Raw genomic sequence first — 25,176 nt, forward strand, 5'->3', positions numbered from 1 at the left:
TAAAATGTTATGGATGGAATGAGCTTTATATATTTTTTTTATTTGGATATTGGTAACTTTTTGCGATCGTAGTGGCACCGAGGAGACAGAGAGATAGAGAAAAGGTCGAGTCATCGCCGAAGCCCGCCCATCAATTTTGAGACTTTCTGCTGACCCAAGCGCAGCCACAAGCGGTGCCAAAATCGAGAAAAAATTGTCCCTTACGTACAATATAATATAGCCATATTTTAATTTCTTGACTTTTCTCAAAATTTTGTCTCATATTTTAATTTCTTTGATAACCATCCCCATTCCAAAACGAGTGCAGACTCGTTTGGAGATAAGTGTTTTTAGATTGAAAATGGGTTTTAGTGTTTGCAAGATGTACATGTTTAGTATTTTTTTTTAAATTATTTAAAGTACTTTTAAAAATCAAAATTAATCTTATCAAAAGCACTTTTAGTTATTTGAAAATAAAATAAGCATTATTTTCGAGCTTATAATTAGCCCTGACCAAATTCGTATTAAGTTGTGATGAATTAAAGAGAGATGGTGTTATTGTCTAGTGGGGCGGTAAAAATAATAATCCGTTAAGGCGGAGAGTAATGCGATGGGAAACGGACCGAGCCGAGCCGGTAAATCCATCGAAGCCGCTAAAGCCTTAATGATATCGACAACAAAGCCTCACGCGCCCGTCCCGGCGACCTCCCTCCTACACTCGCGGCTCATGCGGCCGGCGCTTTCCTCCCACCGACGCGACCCCTTTACTCCCTAACAACACGCACCCTCTCTTTCTCTATTCCCACCCACACCCCATTTTTTCAACGCACCGTTCCCGATGGGCGACCTAACGGACCTCCAAACGACGCCGTCCAATGCCACCACCACCCCTCCCTCCTCCAACCCTCGCCCCATGCCCGTCCGCGAAGACTGCTGGAGCGAGGACGCCACCTCCACTCTCGTCGACGCCTGGGGCCGCCGCTACCTCGAGCTCAACCGCGGGAACCTCCGCCAGAAGGACTGGCAGGAGGTCGCTGACGCCGTCAACGCCCTCCACGGCCACACCAAGAAGACCCACCGGACGGACGTTCAGTGCAAGAACCGAATCGATACAATTAAGAAGAAGTACAAGGTGGAGAAGGCTAGGGTTTCGTCCTCCAACGGAACCCTAACCTCGTCGTGGCCTTTCTTCGAGAGGCTCGACTCCCTCATCGGATCTAATGTCAAGAAGCCGTCTCCCTCGCCTCTCTCGCCTTCGCCGCCGGTCGCCGTTCCGTTGCCTTTGGGGTACCGGAAGACGCCGTCCTCGGCTCCGGTGGTGACGGCTGTGGCGCTTCCGCAGAAGCGGTCGGCGTCGACTGCGGCGCTCGACGAGGGTTTCTTTAGGATGAATTACTCGGCTGTGGCTGCGGCTGCAGCCGCGGGGGCTGAGGACGATGACGACGAGGATGAGGATGAGGACGATGAGGATAACGATGAGGTCGATGAGGAGGTTGAGGTGGAGAGGGAGAGGGAGAGCGGAGGCGAGATTGGAGGCGGGGGAGGAGAAGGGTTGAAGAGATTGGCGAGAGCGATTGAGAGGTTCGGAGAGGTGTATCAGAGAGTCGAGGCCGAGAAGTTGAGGCAGATGGTGGAGTTGGAGAAGCAGAGGATCCAATTCGCCAATGAATTGGAGGTGGAGAGGATGAGGATGATCATGGACACGCAGGTCCAGCTCGAACGAATTAAGCACGGCAAGCGATCGGGCTCTAATGGTTAGACAAATCTCTCATCTTTCTTGTGTTTGTATTATCTTTTGAGTTAAATTGATTGAATTGCTGTGCTTTGTTCGATGGTTTAATGCATGAATAGCTGTAGTGACAAAGGTTCTTCCTTGAGTTTGAAGCATCTGTTAATTTTAAAGATCCAAACTTTACCCTGATTGGGAAATTTAAATTAGGGGTTTTACTTGGAACTTTGAATTGGCTTTGGCAGTGTAGTAAAAGCAGTGATTGGCGATTGATTGTTTTGTTGCATATTTTACCGCAAACTATATGCTTGTTCTGCCCCTCTGTATTGGTTATAACATGGATGTTGCTGCTGTTGTTTGATTTTGAGAATTTTACACTTCGCCTATATGGCCAGGTATTCTTAATGCGATTACGAGGGATACTTTTTGTTAAATGGCTTTGATAGGCTTCATGTATGGGAGGCGAGGACGATGTTTCAAAGATGTTGAGAACTCTGAATTGTTTGGTGGAATTTCAAAACTTTGTTCCGAGCTTTACTGAACTTGAACTAAGTTGTTTTGATATCAGTTTTGATTTTGTTTAAAATGAAAATCGATGATAGCAAACATATTATCAAATGGAGGCCAAGATGGATTGGCTAGGGATGGGGAGTTGGTTGAGCTTGTTCATAGTTGTCCGGTCGAGTGTGTTGGTCTTTAATGTCTCTGTTGCATACTTTTCTGAGTCAGTAAAATCCTGTTCTTGCATCTCTTGTCCTTTGGTATGATTCTCTCTTTGAAGTGTTCTGGTGTTCATCACCAACACGCTTGATAAATGATATTGCATGCTTCTCTTACATCCTCATAAAGTTACAATATAACATCTCATGATGCCAACAAACACTTCTTTTCACCCTGATACGTTATCAACATTCGTTCATGAATGTGAAAGTTTGTAAAGCTGACCATGAGAGTTTTATGTAGTGTTCTTTCAATTTGTTTCATACCTCGCACCCCCTCCGTCTATGTGTGAGTGTACTTTTGCCATCTTATTTCTGTGGTCGTAACCTCAGGGGGATGTTTTCTATGACATCTGAGTGACTTCAATGTGAAACTTGACATCTAATTAAATTGACACTGAAAGATGGATCTCCCTGAGTCCTAGTATCATGCGGGAATCTTTCTGTTTGTTATGTTGCCACCACTGCACGGTTTTTAGAGTGGGTCTATGAGATTCATATGGAAATTACGTAATCTCTCGGTTAGCTCCTCTGCTTTTTGTCCAATAGAGCCAATAGTTCAAGTGATATGTATACTCTTGAATTCTTATACAATCATGTGAAATCTCACTTCATAGGATCTTAAAGTTTGTCATCACGTAAGTAATTTGAAGGTATCTACCTGGCATATCCATTTATTTGGATGATTTTGCCTTGTTTTCGATTTGTTGCCGGAAAATCATAGAACTTGTAAGACATAGGCTTTAAAAGTAAATTTCATGCCGCTTTGGGTTTTGGTATTGACCTGGGTTTCGCTCAGCTTGTGTTGAATTCCAGTCTGCATTTGCGTCTCTTGATTTCTAATAGCGTCTTTCGGTTTCTCCTTTTTACAGATATCTTTAGCTAGCTAGCCCAGTGACGGAGAAGCTTTAACGTTAAACTTACATGGGGGAAGCGTTATGTAGCATCTCCTTGATTATCCTAGAAAGTACATATTGTTGCAGCTGATGATACTGGACCTGAGAGAAACTGCTGTCACCAACAGTCCCGAGTTTTCTTTTCGGCTCTTTTTATCTTTTCTTTTCTTTTTTTTTCTTTCGAAATTACTATTATTGTCAACTATTATTTTCGGAACAATATAATTGTATTGTTAGCTTTTATTAGTTTGAACTCCACAATTCTAGTTGTCTTGCAATATATAAATTAGCAGTTAACTTCTTTTTGAATGTGTTTTCTTTTGCTTCTTTGGCTCACTATCCCTTGTTTGTCTATTCTCTTTTGCCATCTTATTTCCAAACTTTCACTTCCGCACAGCAATTTGGTCCTCCAGAATGAGGAGTTGCGTCACTGTCGATCAGGAACCATTTGAGATAAAAAAATCAATAACAAATTTGAATATTAAATGACTACCCAAGGATGAGTAGGAGCTCTAACTCAAAATTCTTTGTTTATGATTCACAGACCTTTGTGTCTATGATAAGAACTGTGTATATTATAAATTACTCTATAGAGATCTTGTCTGTAAAAAATCAATTAAAACTACGGTCATTTAGTCCTCGAATTATGTGAGAACAGGTGAATGGAATAGAAGCATTATGAACTATCTATCTATTTGCTACAGTTGGTCAACTTAATGACCTTAGTTTCAATTCATTTTTTGCAGAGATGATGTGATTTATACTGTGAACAGTTCCGATTATAAACATAAAATTCTGTAAATCAGACATAAATTTTTTTGAGTATGAGCTCCTACTCATTTTAAGTAGCCAAACATTACTCAATAAATATTTACCGTCATATTTTTTTCCTTCCGCAATTTTGGGTTTATGTCAGAAAATCATTCCAGGCACGTACGTAGATCTAGCACTGTCATGAAAAGGACAAGCTTAAAAGTCTCCACAAGATTCCAGATGCACGTTAAAGTTTTGCATCCAATTAGCAAATGATAAATATACCATTAACTATTCGTTCCCATTATTCCATGGCTCTCAAAACCTACCTCTTCTCAGCCTTTCTTTTAACATCGGCCATGCCATTTGCTCCACCCAAACATTTTCCCGCCAACTTGAAGACCAACCATGCTGAAGAGACACCAGAACTGGATGGCCCGATTCCGACACGTTTATAAGGATGCAGAAAAGTCTGAAGGGCGATACGTGATATTCAAAGATACATGTGGAGTTCAGTGAGGATTTTACAAACTCTTGAACCAAAACTACACACTAAGCATACAAGAATTTGCATATGTAATCAATGAGGAATTTCGAAACATTTGTAATGGTTACAAAGAAAAAATCCTCCAAAGTGATCGTGTCCAAAGGTGCAGGTTTTAGATATGAAAGTGTGACTGATCTGCCATGTACCTTCTGTGGATTGGAGAGAAAATGGCACGGTGACACCTATCAAGGACCAAGGAAAATCAACAAAATGCGACTTAGAAGAGAAGAAGGCGCCATTGATGACTTATGTTGTTTCAGTGGTACATGAATCGTTGGCCAGAGGGAGCAAGAGCTTGTGGATTGTGACACCTAGAAGGTGAAAATTATGCCTGTCAAGGAGGTCTAATTGGACAGTGATTTCCAAACAGTCTCCATAAACGGGTACATATGTGCCTAAAACAGCGAAAATGCTTTGTTGCAACTGTAGGCCATTGCGAGCCAGCCAATTTATGTAGCCATTGATGAAAGAGGATCTGCATTTTTATTCGAGTAGTGTGTTTTGTTAGAAAATAGAATTTCACATTGGTCATATATATGACAAAGTAATGTATAATTAATATATGATAGTTTCCATCCTTAATATCAACGATACATTTTACAATAAAACTCAACACCTAACAATAGGTGGTTAAGTTGAACCAATATTGGTAATGTTGGTGGTGGACCTGCATCAAAGTTTATCAGGTGTTACCGCAGTTGGATACAAGACTAATAGTGATGGACTAAGTATTTGTCTAATTCTTGCCCCTACAAAATGGGGAGAAAGTGGATGCTAGGGAATTCATGCCAAAGGAAGGATTCTGTGGCATTGCTATATAGAGGCTTCTTATCTAAGGCCACATGGGTTAGCTCCAGTGGCGGGGGTGGGTAAAGTGATGGGTAAGGGTATGCTCATTTAACGTAACATAAAAAAGAAGAAAAGAAAATGATAATGTTATCATATAGTTTGTGTCGAGCAAGTAAACTACCTTCTTGTTCATCAAATATTGGAAATCAAGACAAACCTTGAATAATAACAACTTACCACCTATATATGTATGTTTTCTGCTGCATTCGGCAATTGATCTGATCTGTACCAAATATCAATATACAGAAGAATTTGGTTTGCATATGTTTAAGGTTCTATATTGAACATGTTAATTAATTGATTTGTCATGCTCTGAATGTTCTATATTCATTGGGAGCGATGTGATTATTTTATAAGGCAATCGAATTATAAAATTATCACAAGCCATTTCTGAACGTTCTAAAATAATCTAGTCTGATAAATTAATTCGGCTCTATAACTGACTTATAAAATAATCACAAGACAATTCTGAATGTTCTACATATTGCAGAATATTTCAACTACAAATCACAAGCCATGATTTATAATTGGACACTTGGAGGAATTCTCGGGCAGATTATAAACTGAAAAATTCGGACTAGATAATTAACCCGAGGCTAATTAACAAAGAAATCACTAATCATTAGAAATTAATGACTAATGTGATATTTGCCACCTGAAGATCAGCAAAATACTCTTGTACCTGTTTATTTTATGGGAGCTGTAACGACGTACTTGATATGAAAATGTCCGGGATAACTAGAATTTAGAAATTAAAGTGTCGATTGCTACCACTTAAAATACAAACCATTGAGCTAGCTTTACGTACGCAGTGAACATTATTTAACGTAAACTAGCTAGCTAGAACTATATTTTTCAGAGAGGGGGAATTAATACATTATATATGATGAAGAGATGAGTCTTCTATAAATATTGCACCATTTCGATATCCATCGTCCATATATATGCATCCAATTGAGATCTTGTAGTGATTCTGCAGAGAAAACTAATGAAACAATCGTTAAATTTCAAAACGAATTAGTTAGTAGTTAAACATGATCAATGACATCAAATTTAATTACAGAAATTTCACATCTTAATCAAAGATAAATTGTTGTTACTACTTCTGTAACTTTTGCTTCCAACAAGTATGTATAACGTATTATACATATGCATGTACAAATTTCTTGAAACCATTGTCATTGTGAAGCTAACATGCATCCATCAAGTAAAGAGACGGAGAAAGAGGTAAAATATCAGGATATATAATGAACAGAATTAAAATGTACAAGAGTACCTATGAAGAACGATTAAACTCTATGAGAATATATTATACCCATCAAATCATGTAGTCGTATGAACCGTCCCATATCTGATCATATATTAAGACTCCTAATCATAATATCCCAAAATAAACAAGGGAGGAGCGTTATTGTCAGCGGATTTCATTGTATTTTTGGTGAAAATTTTTCATGTCACGGTATCAGAGTCTTTTCTCTCAATAACTTTCTCCTCATGTGATTTAGGAGAATTAACTTTTTTTGTCATGGTGAGTATCCCCCTTTCTATCTCTTTTCTCGCATGACTAAGACCGTGACAAGAAATGTATTATTTATCCCTAATTTTTTTGGTCTATTGCGTTTACTTTCTCATTGACATAAAACTGTGTTAATATGTTCAGCAAGAAATGAAATAAGATATATATATACATGTAGAGCCTCCATACCAAAATATAGGTTGCTCTAGTACTATGAATTACAACCTCCTGATATGGTACTCTCTCAACATCGATCAATTGGATCTAAGAAAAATGTTCATGCATGGCTACCTATTAGTGCACATCAATGTTTAACTTCTCAAAGGTAGAAACTTATAAATTCAACCAAGATAAGAGACCTAAATACATCTCAATGCCTTTGAATTCATAAGACTATTATCACTTGAATTTAAATATCTAGATAACAAACTAGAGTTTGACGTTGGCTGAGTTTCCTGTTTAACACAACAAGTCGTTAGTCTGGTTAGGGAACACTTTTTGCCACTTAAACAACGTTTAATTTTAGCTACTAGCAAGCTAATTTAACCTTGCCAATCGATGTCATTTAGCTGTTCATGTGAACTTCAACAGGCCGTACAACCAAAGCTTGGAAAATTGGAGTTCATCATTTTTGTCGACTCCAAATTCCATTTTTCAATTCTCATTGTCTCAAGATCAGTCAATTATTTAGGAAGATAAGAAACAAAACTAGATAATAGCTTGGAACATTCTTAAGTTATAATGCATAGGCAACAAAGTTGATTAATTACTTGAGTTTATAGTGGCATAGAATCCTAATTCTGTGGAATTAAGATAATACAAAATACGTGAAGATCTCATGTATAGACATACAAATCGATGCACAGCACACCAAGATCTTTAGTTAACAAACTAAACAAATCGTATGTCAACAAATATATACACATAAATATACATATATATGTGTATAAATATATCTGTGTGTGTGTGTATCTATGGTTTTGGATCCACCGCAAGAAATAATATATTGTTGCATGCATCCATACATACATACCATACATACATACATATATATATATATAACGATTTGATTGGAGAGAATCATATATACTATTTTATATAATGAATATATACATATATACATATATCACTGTCAGCAATACTAGAACGTTAGTTCTTACGTCCAAAGTATACGACTCATGCAAGGACGTATGTTTGTATGGTATTATCACATATATGTGGTGCACCACGGGGAGCACTAAATCGCACAGAATCATAAAAGACCCCAAAACAAATGAAAAGAGAGAGTATATATACACACACACACTAGCAAGACACATATTTAATATTTAGGACAAAACAGAAACAGAGTTATGTCTGATTGATTGAGAGAAAGAGAGAGAAAGTAATTAATATATAGAGAGGGATCATAGATGTGATCAAGTAAAATTACCCACCTCTACCAATTTAACTAAGTTCTTCATCGATATCACTCAGTGCACTATTATGTATAGGCTATAGCTTGCAGTAACTAAATCTAGATCTTGCAAATTAGGGTTTTTTGGGATTAGGGTTTTATGATGAAATTGAGATCTCAGTCTCAAATTTTAGTCAGAATTTTGAATCTTATAAATTTCAAATTAATTAACCTACCTCCTCCATTTTCCTTTCAGTTTAAACTCCCTTTTCGGGAATTGATGAAAACCCTTTTAACATGAAGCTGATCATGAATTACTATAACTAGGTAAATATCTACAGGTTACAGCAGCACGGGGTAGCTACCATATGTATACATAGTACTTGATGATTGGGTAACAAATTAAAAGAAAAAGAAAAATTACCGTTTAATAATCTCCATCAGAATGCCAAAGGAACTGATTCAAGACGTGATCTGCTTCAGAGTACCCTCGTTAATTGCCTTAAGCTGACCGTTCCTCTTCTTCTTCTTCTTGTACGGAATCCCTCTTGCTTTAGCCTGACACTCCTTCACTTCACGTAAGTAAACCCGAATAGCTCCATTCCCAAAAGGGTTTGTCTCCGGGGACCCTCCATGCTCCTCGTAGGCAGCACGGAGGCGTCCGATCAGCGCATCCAGACTACCCCATGCCTGCCTGAGAGGGCAGGTGCACGGGGCAGGCGGGTCAGGCTGCCCAAAGAAGACGCAACCGTGTAAGTGAACCTTAGTCTTTCCGAACTGATCCAAGTAGCGGAGGAAATCGAGGACGTGGTTGCAATTGCAATGAGAGAGTGACACTGGGGGTGATTGGTTCTTCAAGTACTGTCCGAAAGTGTTCCAGTCGCGGCGTTTCTGGGACTCGTATCGGCTGAGGGGTTGAGGTGCTTGCTGTTGTTGAGAAGTGGATCGTGATGAGGAGGAGGAGGAGCCCTCGATGGGAGTGGAGTCTTTTCTTCGATGACTGTGATCATGATGGGGTGCAGACATGATATTATCGTGGTGGTGGATGTGGAGGAATTCCTGTGTATTTTTTGCAAGAAATGGAGAAATGACAAGGGGAAAAAGAAGGAAGCAAATAGAGAGAGAGAGAGAGAGAGAGAGAGAGGTGTGTGGAAGAAAGAATGAATAGGTTATAGTGCAATGAAAGAAAGATGAAAATCACATCTTGATGAAGTCTATAGAGAGGACTTGTCATGGGCCCTATGAAGGTGCTTTGTGTTCCTCTTTTTCTATCCCCTTCTCCATGACTCTCTCTCAGAGGTTGATTTTGACACTATTAGCACTAACTATATTTTATTTATGCTAATGTAACCTGTAGTGACATAGGGTACTACTCATCCAAAAGAATTAAGTCACACAACCATTTTTACTTCTCATACACCTCTTTTAATTTTGACTATCCGATCGAATAAATTGAAGAAAATCAATGACAAAAATTTAACAAGAATCTATTGAAGGTAAAAATAGGTGTGTAAATTATACATCATCCTATAGTAATGCTAGCGCAAACACAAAATATTTAATTGTTATATGACTTCACATTGTAATCACTAATCACATAGCATATTTATGGACTCCGGTTAATTACATAGAATAATCATTCATGTTAGTACTGTAGATATAATGTTCTCTTTTTTCATTTTATATAATCTAGCACAGTAATGATAAAAAAAATCAGGCAAGTAGAACTACACATAACAACTAAGTCATTTAAATGCTACAACAATCTACCCTTCCCTCACTTTGGGCAATAGAATGTCCCTCCAGTCCATTAGACACCCATACTTACCAAAAGATGAAAATTAGTTACCGTCATATCACATATAGTTAATACTAATTAGAATTGAGTAATATTCGACACAAACACTAGATAACATGATTTAGACACGACATGACATAATATGACTAGATTTACCATCTTTAATGAGCAGTAAATGCACTAAGCAAACACAAGTAAAAGTTTATAGAATTATTAAAGAGCTAGAGATAGAGATAGTTTAGTATTGTGAAAAATTATTACCAACGTGGTCCATGATTTATATATTCACCCCCACTAATAAAGTTATCCTATTGTGACCAATAATGTACGTACGTATCCTTATTTTATTTTGGACACTGTTTTTTTTACCTTGAAGAATATACAAATGGAGTGTGGCCTTAGTATACTTAAATCTAGGGTTTGAAACTCTAGATTTTGGAGACATCTTTGAGAGATGGGTAAGGTAATGGATATGAGTAAATTAGACGTCAATGATTCAAAACCCTCCTTTATATAAATAAATTTAGAAAAAAAGGTATACCTTAAATCTAAGTTAATTCTTTCAGGAAAATTATGGGAAAGAGAAAAGAAGAATTCTTTTACAATGATTATATGCATATCAAGAGTAAAGAATACGAGACACTAAAAAGAGGGGATGAAGCGAAGACATCTTTGAGAGATGGGTCCAACCCTAAGTTTATGTTCCGAATAAATAGTGCTGATTGGAGTATGGACACCGGCTTTATAGATACAACTTGTTTGGCATTCTAGGTTTTATACACAGAAGCTGCTATTGACATTTTAAAAACGTTATTTTACATTCCTTATTATAGATCATAGGCCCTAGCTAGGGGACGAGTCACTTAAGTTAGGGTTGGAGTGAGAGCTAGAGTTAAGCTGTTTCATATAATTTCTCTTCTATTATTAGATGGGCTGACTGGTTTGGTGAAGGGAGTCAGTTAGGATCAGAGTGAGCTAGGGTTTAAGTTGTTTATTAGACGACTCAAGAATACATATGATCATCGGCTACCTCGATCTGTGTCTACCTCTACTCATCTCATTTTAATTAGCTTGAGTATTAATCTAAGCTCTAGGTAAAAACTATCTAATTGAATATTAATTTAATCGATCAGCTACCTTCGATCTGCGGTTACCTTTGATCGATCAGCAACCTATGACATAACAGCATATTTACCATATCAATTGTATCACGAGCACGTAAAGCTCATGGTAAAAACTATTCAATTACCACCGTCCAGTTTAACTCGTGGTAAATAACTGTAAAGCATCAAGTGTTATTGAGAAAAGAGATTATACAGAAGCAAGAAGAAGAAGAAGATAGAAGGAGACGATCGGAGATATTTGAGAGAGAAGTTTGTTGTGAATTGTTGTATTCTTTTCTTATTAGTTACAATGATTTGTTACAAGCTATATATAATAACATTTGGTAGCTTACACTTTAAGTAACAATATAACCAATGTAACTAACTTCATGATCTTTTGACACTTGTCCATTTCATAACCATTGGATCTTAATACTCCAAACATCCCCCCTCAAGCTCAGGGGCAGAGAATTGAAGCCTGAGATTGGCACAATGAGTCTGAAATAGAGGAGCAGATAATCCTTTGGTGAGTATATCAGCAAACTGCTCGTTGGAAGAAACAAAATGCACCTGCAGTTTCTAGTTTGCAACCCGTTCTCGAACAAAATGCACATCAACCTCGATGTGTTTTGTACGTTGATGCTGAATAGGATTTAAGGTCAAGGCGATGGCAGACAAGTTGTCACAAAAGAGAAGGGGCGTGTCTTGAACTGGAACATGCAGAAAATGCAACAGTTGATGGAGCCAATCAAGTTCAGCAGCGGTAGTGGATAATGCCCGGTATTCAGCTTCTGTGGATGAACGAGAAACAGTAAGTTGTTTCTTGGAAGACCACGAAATTGGATTAGATCCTAGAAACACAACCATCCCAGTAGTCGATCGCCGATCATTCGGATCGCCTAGCCCAATCTGCGTCACTATAAGCAGTAATATCCAAAGAACCCTTGACATAATGAAGACCACAACCTCGAGTAGCTTTGAGATACCGAAGAATCCGTTTTACTGCCATGAAATGAGACTCTATAGGATGTTGCATAAACTAGCAAACCTGATGAACGGCAAAGGCAATGTCAGGTCTAGTGAATGTTAAGTACTGTAACGCTCCAACTAAGCTGCGATAAAGGGCAGGGTTATTATAAGGTTTGCCATCATCTTTGAGCAGCCGGTTGTATGGCAGGCATGGAGTTGCACAGGGTTTAGACAGTAGCATATCAGCCTTAGTTAACAAGTCTGTGACATATTTGTCTTGAGAGAGAAATAAACCATCAGTCTTCTGCACAATCTGAATCCCCAGAAAGTAGTGTAGGGTGCCCAGATCTTTGATATCAAACTCTCGTGTAAGGGAGTCAATGACCTCAGTAATTGCATGTGGTGCACTGCCAGTAAGAATAATGTCATCCACATACAAGAGTAAAATTACCACAGAGCTGTCAACAACCTTTACAAATAATGAGGAATCGGCATAAGTGGATTTGAACCCCAGAGATGGTAGAAAGCTCGTAAACCTCTCATTCCAAGCCCTTGGTGCTTGCTTTAAGCCATATAAGGACTTATGTAAACGACACACATAATCTTCATGTTTGGAATTCACAAATCCGGGTGGTTGAGTCATATATACTTCTTCTTGCAGGATACCGTGGAGAAAGGCGTTTTTCACATCTAATTGCCGCAATGGCCAACCAAAATGTGCAGATAATGCTAGAACAAGTCTTACTGTCGTAGGTTTCACAACCGGACTAAAAGTCTCCCCAAAATCGATACCGGCTTCTTGATTAAACCCTTTAGCTACTAGGCGAGCCTTATACCTCCCAATAGAACCATCAGCATTCTTTTTGATCTTGAAGACCCATTTACAGCCTATTAAGTTCTTATGGTGGGGTAGAGGTACTAGAGACCATGTACCTTGATTTTGCAAAGCTAAAATCTCATCTTGCATAGCCGCAGACCACACCGGGGACTTTAAGGCAGACTTATAAGTGGCAGGCTCCACTTGACTCAGATCAACCCCTCCATGTTCATGCAGATCAGCTAAAAGGGCAATTTTCTTGGAAATACCATTCTTGGACTATGTCTGCATAGGATGGAGATTCAGTGGTGGTATAGATAGTACCACTTGCAGATGGTCCGGGTGGAATTCAGGTACCACAGGGAGAGTGGTAGACAAGGGCTGTGTAAGTGCAGCAACAATGGATTGACTAGAGCTTGAGTCTTCAGAGTTTGAACTTGGAGCAACAGTTGAGATGGAATGAGGCTCAGAAGAGGCTTGATGCATATCAGTATTTGACAGAGGACTAAGTGGAGCATTGGAATCAGGATGTACAGTACCATAAGATGAACCAAAACTAGATGAATTTGGAGGTGTTGGGAAACTAAGAACATTATTATGATCTGGAACTGGAAAATGGGAAGGTATGAGTGATGGTAATGGTGCAGAAGTGACAGATTGGTATTTAAGGACCAATGACTTGTAAGGAAACTCAGTTTCATCGAAAATCACATGTCTTGACACATAAACTTTCTTCGTAGCCACATCATAACAAAGATACCCCTTATACTTAGATGCATAACCTAAGAAGACACACTTTGTTGTTCTAGGGTCTAATTTAGTGCAAGTGTATGGTCTTAACCATGGATAACAAGAACACCCAAACACTTTCAAGTGTTGAATTTCAGGGAAAGAATGATACAGCAACTCAAATGGAGATTTATGATCTAATGTTGGGGATGGCATGCGATTGATCAAATAGACTGAAGCTTGACAGGCAAAGGACCAAAACAGGGATGGTAATGAAGCTGTCTGTAACAAGGTAATGGATGTTTCAACGATATGCCTATGTTTTCTCTCTGCTGTACCATTTTGTTCGGGTGTGTGAGGGCAAGACATCTGATGCTTTATTCCTTTATCAAGAAGAAATTGTTGAAGGACCTTACTTATATACTCACCACCACCATCACTTTGAAGATCTTTTATAGTAGTATGAAACTGATTTAGAATGAAATTGTAGAAGGACACAAAAGTTGCAGAAACATCACTTTTATTGCAGATCGGAAACAGCCAACAGTACTTAGTACAATGGTCAACGAAAGTCACATAATATTTGAATCCCTCAAAGGACACACAAGGAGCAGGGCCCCACACATCACTATGGACAATATCAAATGGGTGTACAGACTTTGAAACGGACGGAGAGAATGGTAGTTTACTAAACTTACCCTCTAGACAAGTTTGACACAATGAAGGAATACTATCAGCAACACAAGACACTTTGGAATTCCTTAAAATCTGAGAAACTATGGAATTAGAAGAATGACCGAGCCTCTTATGCCAAATACTGACTGTGACCTGTTTTCCAAGAAAAGCTACAGGTTGTCCTGTATAGTTGACTGAAGAAGCACGCGGTGAAATGATGGGATACAATCCATTGTTACACAGCCCTTTGTAGAGAATCCTCCCTGTGGCTTTGTCCTGAATCCAAAACGAAAAAGCATCGAAGATCAACCAACAGTTATTATCCAAACAAATTTTATGGACAGACAGTAAGTTTTGTGACAGGTTTGGAACATATAAAACAGAATTGAGCTTGATAGGCTGCATTGGAGTTTTTAGGAGAGAAGAACCAATGTGAGAGATAGCTAAACCTTCACCATTAGCTGTCTGAATTACTTCATTGGCGGGATAAGGAGTTGCTAAGGAAAGAGTGCTCAATTCGGAAGTCATATGGTTATTAGCACCAGAGTCAGTGAGCCAAACTTGTGATTGTTGTGCGGTGCAGATGGAACTGAGAATTGAGAAGTAGCAGCATGCATTGCATTCAATTGATTAGACGAATTCTTCTGAAAACAAGTTTCTGCACTATGATAAGAATTGCCACAAATCTGACAACCGGAAGGAGCAACAGCATTCCTATATCTGCAGATATCAGCAAAGTGATTGTTTTTACCACAAATCTGACAACCTTGTAGTGTGATTGTATTCCTGAACCGGCAAGTAGACGCCAAATGATTATTCTTCCCACAGATCTGACATTGGTGATTCTGAAAACCATAATTTGGAGCTCTTGGTGGAGATGTACCCAGAATTCCAGGAGCAGAATTCGAATGAAAATTCTTGTTGTTGCCAAACTTTGAGTGGAAGTTGGAATTGAACCGATTTCGACCCTTATTGTTATTGGTGAATGACTTGTAAGCAGTAGAATTAGGACTGCTATGAGTACCACCAGCAGCAAAAAAAGACTGATGCTTGGGAGAAAAACCATTACTTTGTGCCATTAATGCAGATAACACAGGAGAATTCGTGCCATTTTCAAGCAAAGCTTCTTCAGCAAGCAATTGAGAACGAAGATCTTTCAATGAGATCACAGTCTCACGACCCCTAATCACAGATCGTATGGTATTGAATTCAGAAGGTAAACCATTGAGTGTAAGAATCACCATGTCATCATCATCAAAGAATACACCAGCAGCAGACAATAAATCTCTTGCTTCTTTAATTTTCTGCAAATATAATGTGACAGAATCATTACCCTTCTTTATTGTCTGAAGCTCAGATTTGAGTTGAAAGATACTCGTTCTTGTGACTGTAGAGAACTGATCTTTAAGACGATTCCACAGTTCTTTAGAGCTAGTGCTTCCAATTACACAAGAGACTGCAGCCGGAGACAAAGTCGCAGTAAGTAATTGCATTAAGGCCTTATCATGCATCTTCCATATCTTGTAATCGTCAGACAAAACCCTAGCAGAAGAATCACCAGACGAAATAGCTGAATGATCAGAAGAATCTTGACTGAATTGAGCAGGACAAGGTATTGACCCATCAACGAACCCAATTATGCTATGGCCTTCAAGTAGGAGCTGCATCTGGAAATGCCAAGCCAAATAATTCGTCTCATCCAGTTTCACATTTACCGAACTCGAAACAGATGAGATCAAGGACGCAATCGAAGATTGTAAGATCTGTAGCTGAGACGCTGTTACCATTGTTGCAAATCGTCGAGAAATCACAGATAATCGTGTCTGAAACCAAATCACAAACAGTTGGTGTGCACGTTTGGAGAACGGAAGAACCAGACGTAGAGTAGCAGAGAACACTCGCCAAATACCAGAAACTGAACAGCAATATATCAATATACCAGAAGAACAATTACAGTAGCGGAAGCAATTGGAACCAAGATCGACACCACCGCCAAGTTGTTATGCGGATTTCGGCGAAGATACCATGTAAAGCATCAAGTGTTATTGAGAAAAGAGATTATACAGAAGCAAGAAGAAGAAGAAGATAGAAGGAGACGATCGGAGATATTTGAGAGAGAAGTTTGTTGTGAATTGTTGTATTCTTTTCTTATTAGTTACAATGATTTGTTACAAGCTATATATAATAACATTTGGTAGCTTACACTTTAAGTAACAATATAACCAATGTAACTAACTTCATGATCTTTTGACACTTGTCCATTTCATAACCATTGGATCTTAATACTCCAAACAATAACATTAAACAATCAAACTTTGATCCGTTGTTAAAAATGACTAAGTTACAACAGGCATATAAACCCGTGATGGAATATCAAAACCACCAATCGAGGATGAACTCCAGACCTAAAAATAATTTGTGACACTTATCAATCGATTGACGTAAAAAAATTATTTTCTGGTGACTAAGAACAAATTTGGGAGCCTGTGGATATATTCTATTCGATCAAACAATATTTGGGAGCCTGTGTGACTTATTGATCAAAACCTTTATGCTGCTTTCAGCTTTTTTCTGCCAAAGATGATGGTGTAGTACTAAAGGCAAACAAAATTTTCTCGGCAACCAAAATTTTACGTGTACATGCAAATACCATTTATCCTGTGGATTTATATCTTTAGGGATTTTGGTGTGCCCTTTGCTGGTCCCCTTGACACTTGACAGGTTACATACTCGATCTTCCTATATTTTTCTAACAAAAATATCCGGTGACTACTTCAGCAGTGCGCTTTACAGAGATCCACTGAGACAATCATTCTATATAATATATATCCTATGATACTAAATAAGAAGTCGCTAATTGGTGCAGTTGGTAAAGTTTTTCTTTTAAATTTGAGGAAGAAACTGGACGATCTATCATTTTTTTAGTTCTTTATTAATGGACGTTCATAAGATCTTTTCATTTAGTAGCACTTTAAGAGATGGCATAGTCTTAATAAAGTTAAGGACGAGATTTAAATGAGAAAAGATTTACGATGAATACGTAGGCACCCAAAGATGAGGAAAGGTTGCGTCCAATATAACTTTATTTACAGATGATCTGCTGTAAAAACATCAAATTTGATTCTTTCATGCAAATCTTCATTTTTTTTAATGAATAATTGTTCGCACTTTTGTCTTGTCTGGCCAAAGTAATTTATCTGAAAATGAAGATTTTATTGCATCTCTCTATTGTAGATTGAACCAAACAAAACAAGTTTTGTCATATATATTCTGACCAGTGACCAAACATATAAAGGTTGAATAGTCAAGTTTCTAGGCTTTTAGCAACAGAGAAATGTTACGGGGACTCTCTCTCAAAGCGAGATTTTTATGGATTTTTTATCATTTTACAGTTTAACGTTAATTTTTATCATAGTTTAATGTCAATTTATGTGTCAATATAATAAAATACCGTGCCACAAACATTAGGTGATAGAAAGTCCATAGAGAATTTCACTTTTGAAAGAATCACTTTAGCAACATTATATATGGAAAGTGAAGGATGTTAAGGTACCTTACCGATGGATTGGCAATAAGTAGTCGCAAGATCTCTTAAATCTCTCATGTGTAACTTTCAACATCCTCACATGCACCTTCTTTGGTGATAAGCATGGTAGATACCTAAATGATATATATCAAGTGACGTGGTACCGTGTGATGGTTTCACACACGTGAGTGAAGTTACTGTATTACTACAAAGAACGTTGTTAATTAACGTTTTTATTCACAAACCAACTAACAATCAATGTAGCGAGATATCCAACTTTTTATAAGATTATTGAAATTTTTTCAGTCGGACGATCCACATCCTCACACGGATTATCAATTCAAAAGTAACACATGAAAAATAAAAACACATAATTATTATAACCTGATGCAGAGGCTCATTTTATAAATATGTATATATGTGTGTGTTCCAACTTCCAAACAAGCTATAACTATATTTTAAAGGTTTTTTTAGCTAAATGGTTTTTGAGATTAGCTTAATTCTTTATTTTGGTCTCTGACATTGAAAATCGATAGACGTGGTCTCTGAGTTTGTCCACCGTAAATCATTTTGATAATTCCATGAAAAATTTGTCAATATCCTCATTAAGTGGAGGTGGTTGGTGTGACAAAAATACCCTTAAAAGGTGGTTACATGGTCATTCACGTGACAATTTAATAAGGATATTGACAAATTTTTCATGGCTTGACCAAAATAATTTACGATGGACTAATTCAGGGATCATTTCTATCGATTTCTATTCCCAATAATCAAAATAAAGAGTCATGCAAAATCCAAATACCATTTTGACTTAAAAACCATTACAGTGACTATTTAAGTTCTTCGGAAATAATTGAATGAAAGACATTACACACAAACTATCTAGCTATGATATCTGAGATACGAGAAGATCTTTGTGTGGGACAGCGTAGTATAACTTTTGTCGTATATTATTCCGTCACTCAACATGGACAATGGGACCAAGTGTTTGCTTATCAATGAATTATATTACCACTACTGTAAATTTCAATATAGTCACCACAAAATAATTAAATTTCGTTTAGCAACCATTTTATTTTTAATATTCGGTCTTTTAACTAAATATGAGATAAATTTACATAGAGAAAATAATAAGAGGAAAGATAATGGAGTAAAAAGCAATTGTAATGAAATATTATACATGATGAAAATTATAAACTATTCAAAAACATTGTTGGTGAACAGTATTTTTGACGGAATTGACCTTCAATTACTGGCCATGCCCAACTTCTTTTTTGTGTTGCATAGTGGATTTACAATTTCACCCTTGATGTACGCGTGTTGGTGATGGTGGACGTGTGATGGTGATGGTGGACGCGTGTTCTCTCTCTCAGATCTATCAAGCTCTATCTCAATTAAAATCTAAAAGCAACTTGAAATGATTTTTACTTTAAGTTTTTGTTTCATGCATCTTCCAGGTTTGTCTATCCTCCATTCTCTTCTTTTAGTTATTTCTCTCTCATTTCTTCAAAATGTTTTTACTTTAGCTAGCTAAAAAATGAAAATTAAAAACTAAAAATGAGATTGGTACAAAACGAACCCTAAGTTAACTTATGCTTGGTACAATACTTCTCCCTCTAATATGAAGGATTGGTTACACTAATTAAGGCCGCGCTATTAACCATTATAGTAAGTCCCTCTCGACTGAGAGTGTGAATTTTACATCGAATAACTAAAGCCTGCTTGCCTAATAGTTTAAACAATTTTGCACCTCTCCACCCACTATTATTTAGTTTTGAGTTGAATGCTCGCCTTTTAATACACTTTCGACTTTTGAGTCTTGATCGACTTCATACAAAGTAAACTTGATGAGCTTAATACGAAGTTTGGATGAAGAACTTCAAAGTACCGAAGAACTTCAAAGTACCGAGGAACTTTAGATTTAATTGTTAAAAATGCAGTAAATGCTCAAGCATTACAAAGTTACTACTCAACACTACTAATGCACTAAACAAATAACTTTTAAATGATAGATTCTATAAAAATATATAATGCGTCCTGTTTTCAAACTTCTCTATCTAATTTGTGTAGTCCATATCTGAAGATTTTGAACACACCACAAGCGTATGTTTGGTTGAAGAACTTCCAAATTCCAAGGGATTTAGACAAAGTGGTGAAGAAATGGATCGCAATTAGTTAGATAGGAAAGAATAGAAATGCATCTACATGAGCATTCAAAGGTTATAAAAGGGATGTGTACATGACACTTTTTACATAGTCATTTGCAAATCTCGCTCACATGTCTTGTAATGATAAGCATATTAGTATTGGAAGGGAATGTCAAAATGAGAACAACCCTTTACCTTACCTTACATTTGGTAGAATCAAACCTTTCTATGTTTCTTCTCTATTTTATTAGAATTAGTTGTACAATCAAACTTGTGTGATGCATAGTGAATTGCAGCGCAGGAGGGTCATTTTAAATGGAAAGAAGGCAAGTGGGTTATGCTTGTATTGCATTTGCACTGAATCTCAGTTGCTTTATAAGACAAGCAAAATCAACTTAGGGGTAGGTAGATGCTTGCTTGCTTATATTACCATTTTTTTTTTTTTTCAAATGCTTACATTACTAGTTAAAAGTCACTGTAATGTTCATCATCTAATTTATTATTGTTAAATGAGTTTAAATTTCAAAATTTATATAATTGGTATACACAAATTTTAAATTTTAAACTCATCTAACAATAATAAATAGTATGACGAGCAAAAATGTACCCATAAAAAAGAGTGGCTTTTGGTTGCGACCAAACGAATTATTACCATTTTTTTTGCTTTTAATTTCCTTACAGCATGGACACGTGATTGGCCCCATTTCCTTGTCCAACTTCTCTATGATTGTACATCCTGGTCAAAACCCTAAAAATTTGAGTTTGACTTTAACCTGTCAGTTTATTTACCCGATTGTTTGCCACCCGATCCAAAATATTTTGGGCCGACCCTAAGATTGAGAGCAGGCTCGGTATTAGAGGCCCATTAATAACCTTGTTTTCTTAGTCACACTTGTTGGTCTCTCAATCCCAAGGAGGTACAGGATACACACGAGGAGGCTCTCTGCAAGGATCTCACATAGGGCTGGGCTCGAAAAATAAAAAAATTGAAAAAAATCGAACCAAATATTTAAGGGTGGTGTTGTCCACACATCTTGTTAATTTTTATCTTTTAATCTTCTTCAATTTATTCGATCTGATAACCGACAATTGAGAGGGATGTTTAGAAGATAAAAAGGAGTGTGGAGATAGCACCGTCCTAAAAATCCCAAACCAATCGAAAATCAAAATGAAACTAAATAACCCAAACTGAATAAAAAATTATTGGTTCAGTTTTTGGTTTTGGTGGTTCATAAACCGAATTGAACTGAATGAGATTTAACAATTTTAAGCCCAATTCCAAGTCAAACATTTGGGTAATTCAATCAAAGATTAGGTAAACCCAACTTCAAGCCCAAATATGTTGAAAACATTATTCCCTATATTATTTTCTTCATTCTCTCCAATTTCTACGTTAACAAAATAAATAAAATAAAAACTGAAATTAAAAAAAAAAAAAGAGAAACGAACTAGCCGAACCAAAAAAATGGAACCGAATAATTCAGTTTCCCTTAGTAAATTTTAAAAACTAAACCGAATAGTAATTTTGATTTGGTTTTCGATTTTGGCTAAAAACCGAATCAAATGGAACCAAACTCAGCCCTAATCTCAAGTTGGGTCCATTTTGGTGGCTCAAATTTAAATTTTTTTATGTCTTAAGTAGATAAGTAATGTGACACAACGATCATACGCAGGAATTTTACATTAGAAATGACTCTGTTGGAGTCGGTTTTAGAGCTTAAATCGATCATGTCGGTAATGATTTTGTCAAACCGGAAACTTATCACATTAACACGGTTTGGCTCCGTTTCAGTTAAGTTTCGCAGTAAAAGAGGCAATGTGGCTTTGGGTCCCCGATACATATGGAGCCACCAAACTTCCTAAATTGATCATAAAACAAAGGAAGGAGAGTACTTGCCGGCCCAATTCTGAAATGGATAGCCACACATAGCACTGTGTGTGCCCACACATAACTGTTTCAAAGTTAATTCTATTTGCATCCTATAAATTTGTCGCACCAAATAAATTTAAAAATATAGTCACTCCCACCTCTTCTTTGAATGCCTTTTTACCGAAGGTCTATGGCAGCATGTGTTGATGAGGTTTGGGGTTCATTGGCTTCATCCTCCATGTCCTTCTTTTGTGGACTCTGTGGCAGCCCATTGGCTGGGGAAATTCCTTCCCGTGGTGGTTAGAAAGCTTTCTTTTGCAGTAACTGTCTATTGCATATGGTGTGAATGAAATAACCACATGTTCAATAATTGTAGAAAAACTCTTGCTGCTCTTCTTCAGTCGATCACTAATATGATCTGATATTAGCTGTGTACTTTGCATGTTAAGCCCTCCGCCATTAACATAATGGTCCTCCATAACTAGAATGTTGCTGGTCCTTATGCTTTCTTGTCGTCTTCCCGCGTGGGTTAGGCTTTGTTTTGGGTTTCTTGTCCCTTTTGTTTGTGGGTGCTTTGAGAGTTTCTTTCTGCCTGCTTTTTGTTCCATGTTCTCTTTGGGCTTTGCCATGTTAATATTACTCTTTATTTAAAAGTATATCTATTCTAGCTTTTCTCAACATCTAAGAGAAAAATGTCACTTAGTACTGTGGTATAATAATATTCATCTTTACTTGTAAGTGAGAGGCAGTGTCAAATTCAAGATTTGAACCTTGGGGGTCCCAATGTTAAGGTCCAAGTTTTTTTTTATAGAAACATAGCGAAGTGCGCAAACAAATTTTAGTTTATTCACGGAAGCATTTCAACGAATACTCAGTAGGTTTGTTGTCATTAGTCTAACCGTGTTGCGCATATGTCAACAAATATCGACATTTGGCGAATCAATTTGATGAGTGCTATCAAAAGAATTTGTCGAGTGTTGTCAATGCAACCTGCTGTGTAACATTCCACATCGTCCAGGGAAGTGATCCTTAAATATATATTCTCACCCCTACCTAGCATGAGGCCCTTTGGAAGCTCACTGGCTTCAGGTTCTATGGGAACTCTAAAGTTAAGTGAGTAGCGCGCGAGAGCATTCCCAGGATGGGTGATCCATCGGGAAGTTCTCGTGTGAGTTCCTAGAAACAAAACCATGAGGGCATGGTCGGGGCCCAAGCGGACAATATCGTGCTACGATGGTGGAGCAGGCCCGGGAAGTGATCCGCCTCGGGCTGGGATGTGACATGCTGTGTGCTTCCCGTATATGCTTAGCATACATTCAGAGGGTCCTCAAAGGACCTTCACATGCTTGTTTCTCGAGCTCCGAGCGGTCTTGATCCTAAAAGTTCGAATTTTGTGTTTGACAAATTGGATACTAATTTATTCCATATCTTTTCATGTACATGTATCGATTGTTAAAAAAATTAAACAATTTTGAAACTTTGAGTTTATAACTTTAGAGTAAAAAACTTGTTCATTGACGATGACCATGATTCATGCATGTGAGCAGGGCATCTTTAGACTGGTCATAAACGTGTGTACATACACGTGTGACGGATAGAGGACCCAGAACCCTTAATTGCAAATATTTATACCACCAACTCTGCAATCTGCAGTCCATACAAAGCTGAATGCTGACAAGATGAACTATTGAAACAAAGATGGGATCGGCACCAGGCTGTCCCAGTACAAACCTTCGCTACCTACCTCAATATATTACAAACACTACTGGATCCGTTCTTGAATTATACCTTGAGTTGCATTTTTTTAAACGATTAGGAAAGAACAATACTATAACTCGAAGTTAAATTGAAAGACGGGAGTAACTATTAGAAGAGTTCACGAGCTAAAAATTAGAAGAATATTGTTATCGACATGTGAACAAGAACAATTTGCACTCGTCGAAAGACAACATTTGCTTACTAGCTCAAAACCACTTCGTGTTTCGAATACACTGAAAAATCTCTATGATTCATGATGGGGTTGGCAGGTTCTAGGTCCATATGAAGTATGGACCATCAAATTTTAAATTTCACTCCCTTGGGTATGCAGCAGACCTCATACTGTCCTGCTTGTAATCCCATATGGTCATCGTATACAAACAAAACAGTCAACTTCCTTCCTCTGTTTTTCCTTTTTGTAAAAGGAGTCACCTGCAAATCACCATAAATTGTTTTTGGGCATCCCAATGAAATTGTATCAATTGTCTCTCAGTTAAAAATTCGTGATTATTGATCTCTTAGTTCATCAAAACATTCAGTTATAGTTTTTTTCGTTAACTCTGTTAGAATTTATATCAAAATGAGTCATCTATCACGCACGTGAGGCTGAATTGAGGGACAAATATGGAAAACCAAATGAGAAATTTGTAGCAATGGTCCCTCAATTTTAACCTAATTGGAGTAATAGTCCTACAACTTTAACAAAATTGTAGCAATGGTTTTTCTAATATGACTCATTTTGACGGAGTTGACAAAAATAACATGTATTGATGAGTTAGCAGAACATAGTCACGGATTTTTAGTCAAGAAATAATTACTCCAATTAAATTAGAATTAAAGAACCATTATTACAATTTTCTCTTTAATATAATTGAATTATGAACCTTATTTTATCAATTGTAATAAGAAAATAATTCTCTCGTAGCAACGGCTCTAATCATGCAGTATATCCGGCTTTACTTTTTCTTTTTTATTCCTAATTAATTATTATGCAAATACTTGCCTAAAGTACTACATCATAGCAAGCATGTTTTGGAATCAATGATCTACTCGGTCTGCCACGCTGCTCATCCTATAAGCATTGCACTAAAACGGCGACCAATGTTGGTGGTGTTTATTCACGGCGGTAGCGTGGAAGCCCCGCCACGAAGCCGCTACTATCTTTGGTGACAGTGCCGTAGTAGTAATCTGTATTTATTTCACTTCAAATGGAATATAACTCTCGTGATCTCATTTATATTTTAGGTTAGGTATGACCTGCAATGCAGTAAGACTCGGTATCATAACTTCATACTAAAATACTCATAAAAATATAAATATAAAATGGTTTTTGAATAATAAAATCTTCCATTTGTTACATTATTTTTTGGGGGGTGGAGTGTAAGCTAACTAAGATTCTG

At 37.3% G+C, this 25,176-nt stretch overlaps 2 protein-coding genes across 3 annotated transcripts; one reads left to right on the forward strand and one right to left on the reverse strand.

The window, feature by feature from the left end:
• Positions 1–574: 574 nt before the first annotated feature.
• On the forward strand, positions 575–3,623 carry LOC103944561 (trihelix transcription factor ASIL2). The gene is given in 4 exon segments (XM_048582290.1): positions 575–667; positions 670–759; positions 761–1,733; positions 3,300–3,623. Coding segments are annotated over 4 exon segments (1,155 nt in total). The 5' UTR covers positions 575–589; the 3' UTR covers positions 3,314–3,623.
• A 2,511-nt stretch (positions 3,624–6,134) lies between these two features.
• Positions 6,135–9,546, reverse strand: LOC103941087 (protein LIGHT-DEPENDENT SHORT HYPOCOTYLS 10). Of its 2 annotated transcripts, none has more exons than XM_009351364.3 (2): positions 8,809–9,546; positions 6,135–6,457 (listed from the first exon to the last, which is right to left on the reverse strand). In XM_009351364.3, exon 1 carries the CDS (start codon positions 9,408–9,410, stop codon positions 8,847–8,849), a length of 564 nt encoding a protein of 187 aa, XP_009349639.1. In that variant the 5' UTR covers positions 9,411–9,546; the 3' UTR covers positions 6,135–6,457; positions 8,809–8,846. The 2 variants fall into 2 exon arrangements, with proteins under 2 accessions (XP_009349639.1, XP_009349575.1); XM_009351300.3 differs by having other exon boundaries at positions 6,135–6,445; positions 8,809–9,545.
• Between the last annotated feature and the right edge of the window lie 15,630 nt (positions 9,547–25,176).

The sequence above is a fragment of a genome, unplaced genomic scaffold (genome assembly GCF_019419815.1).
Source record: "Pyrus x bretschneideri cultivar Hongxiangsu unplaced genomic scaffold, Pyrus_bretschneideri_v1 Contig19, whole genome shotgun sequence".
In the NCBI taxonomy this organism is placed as follows: Eukaryota; Viridiplantae; Streptophyta; class Magnoliopsida; order Rosales; family Rosaceae; genus Pyrus; species Pyrus x bretschneideri.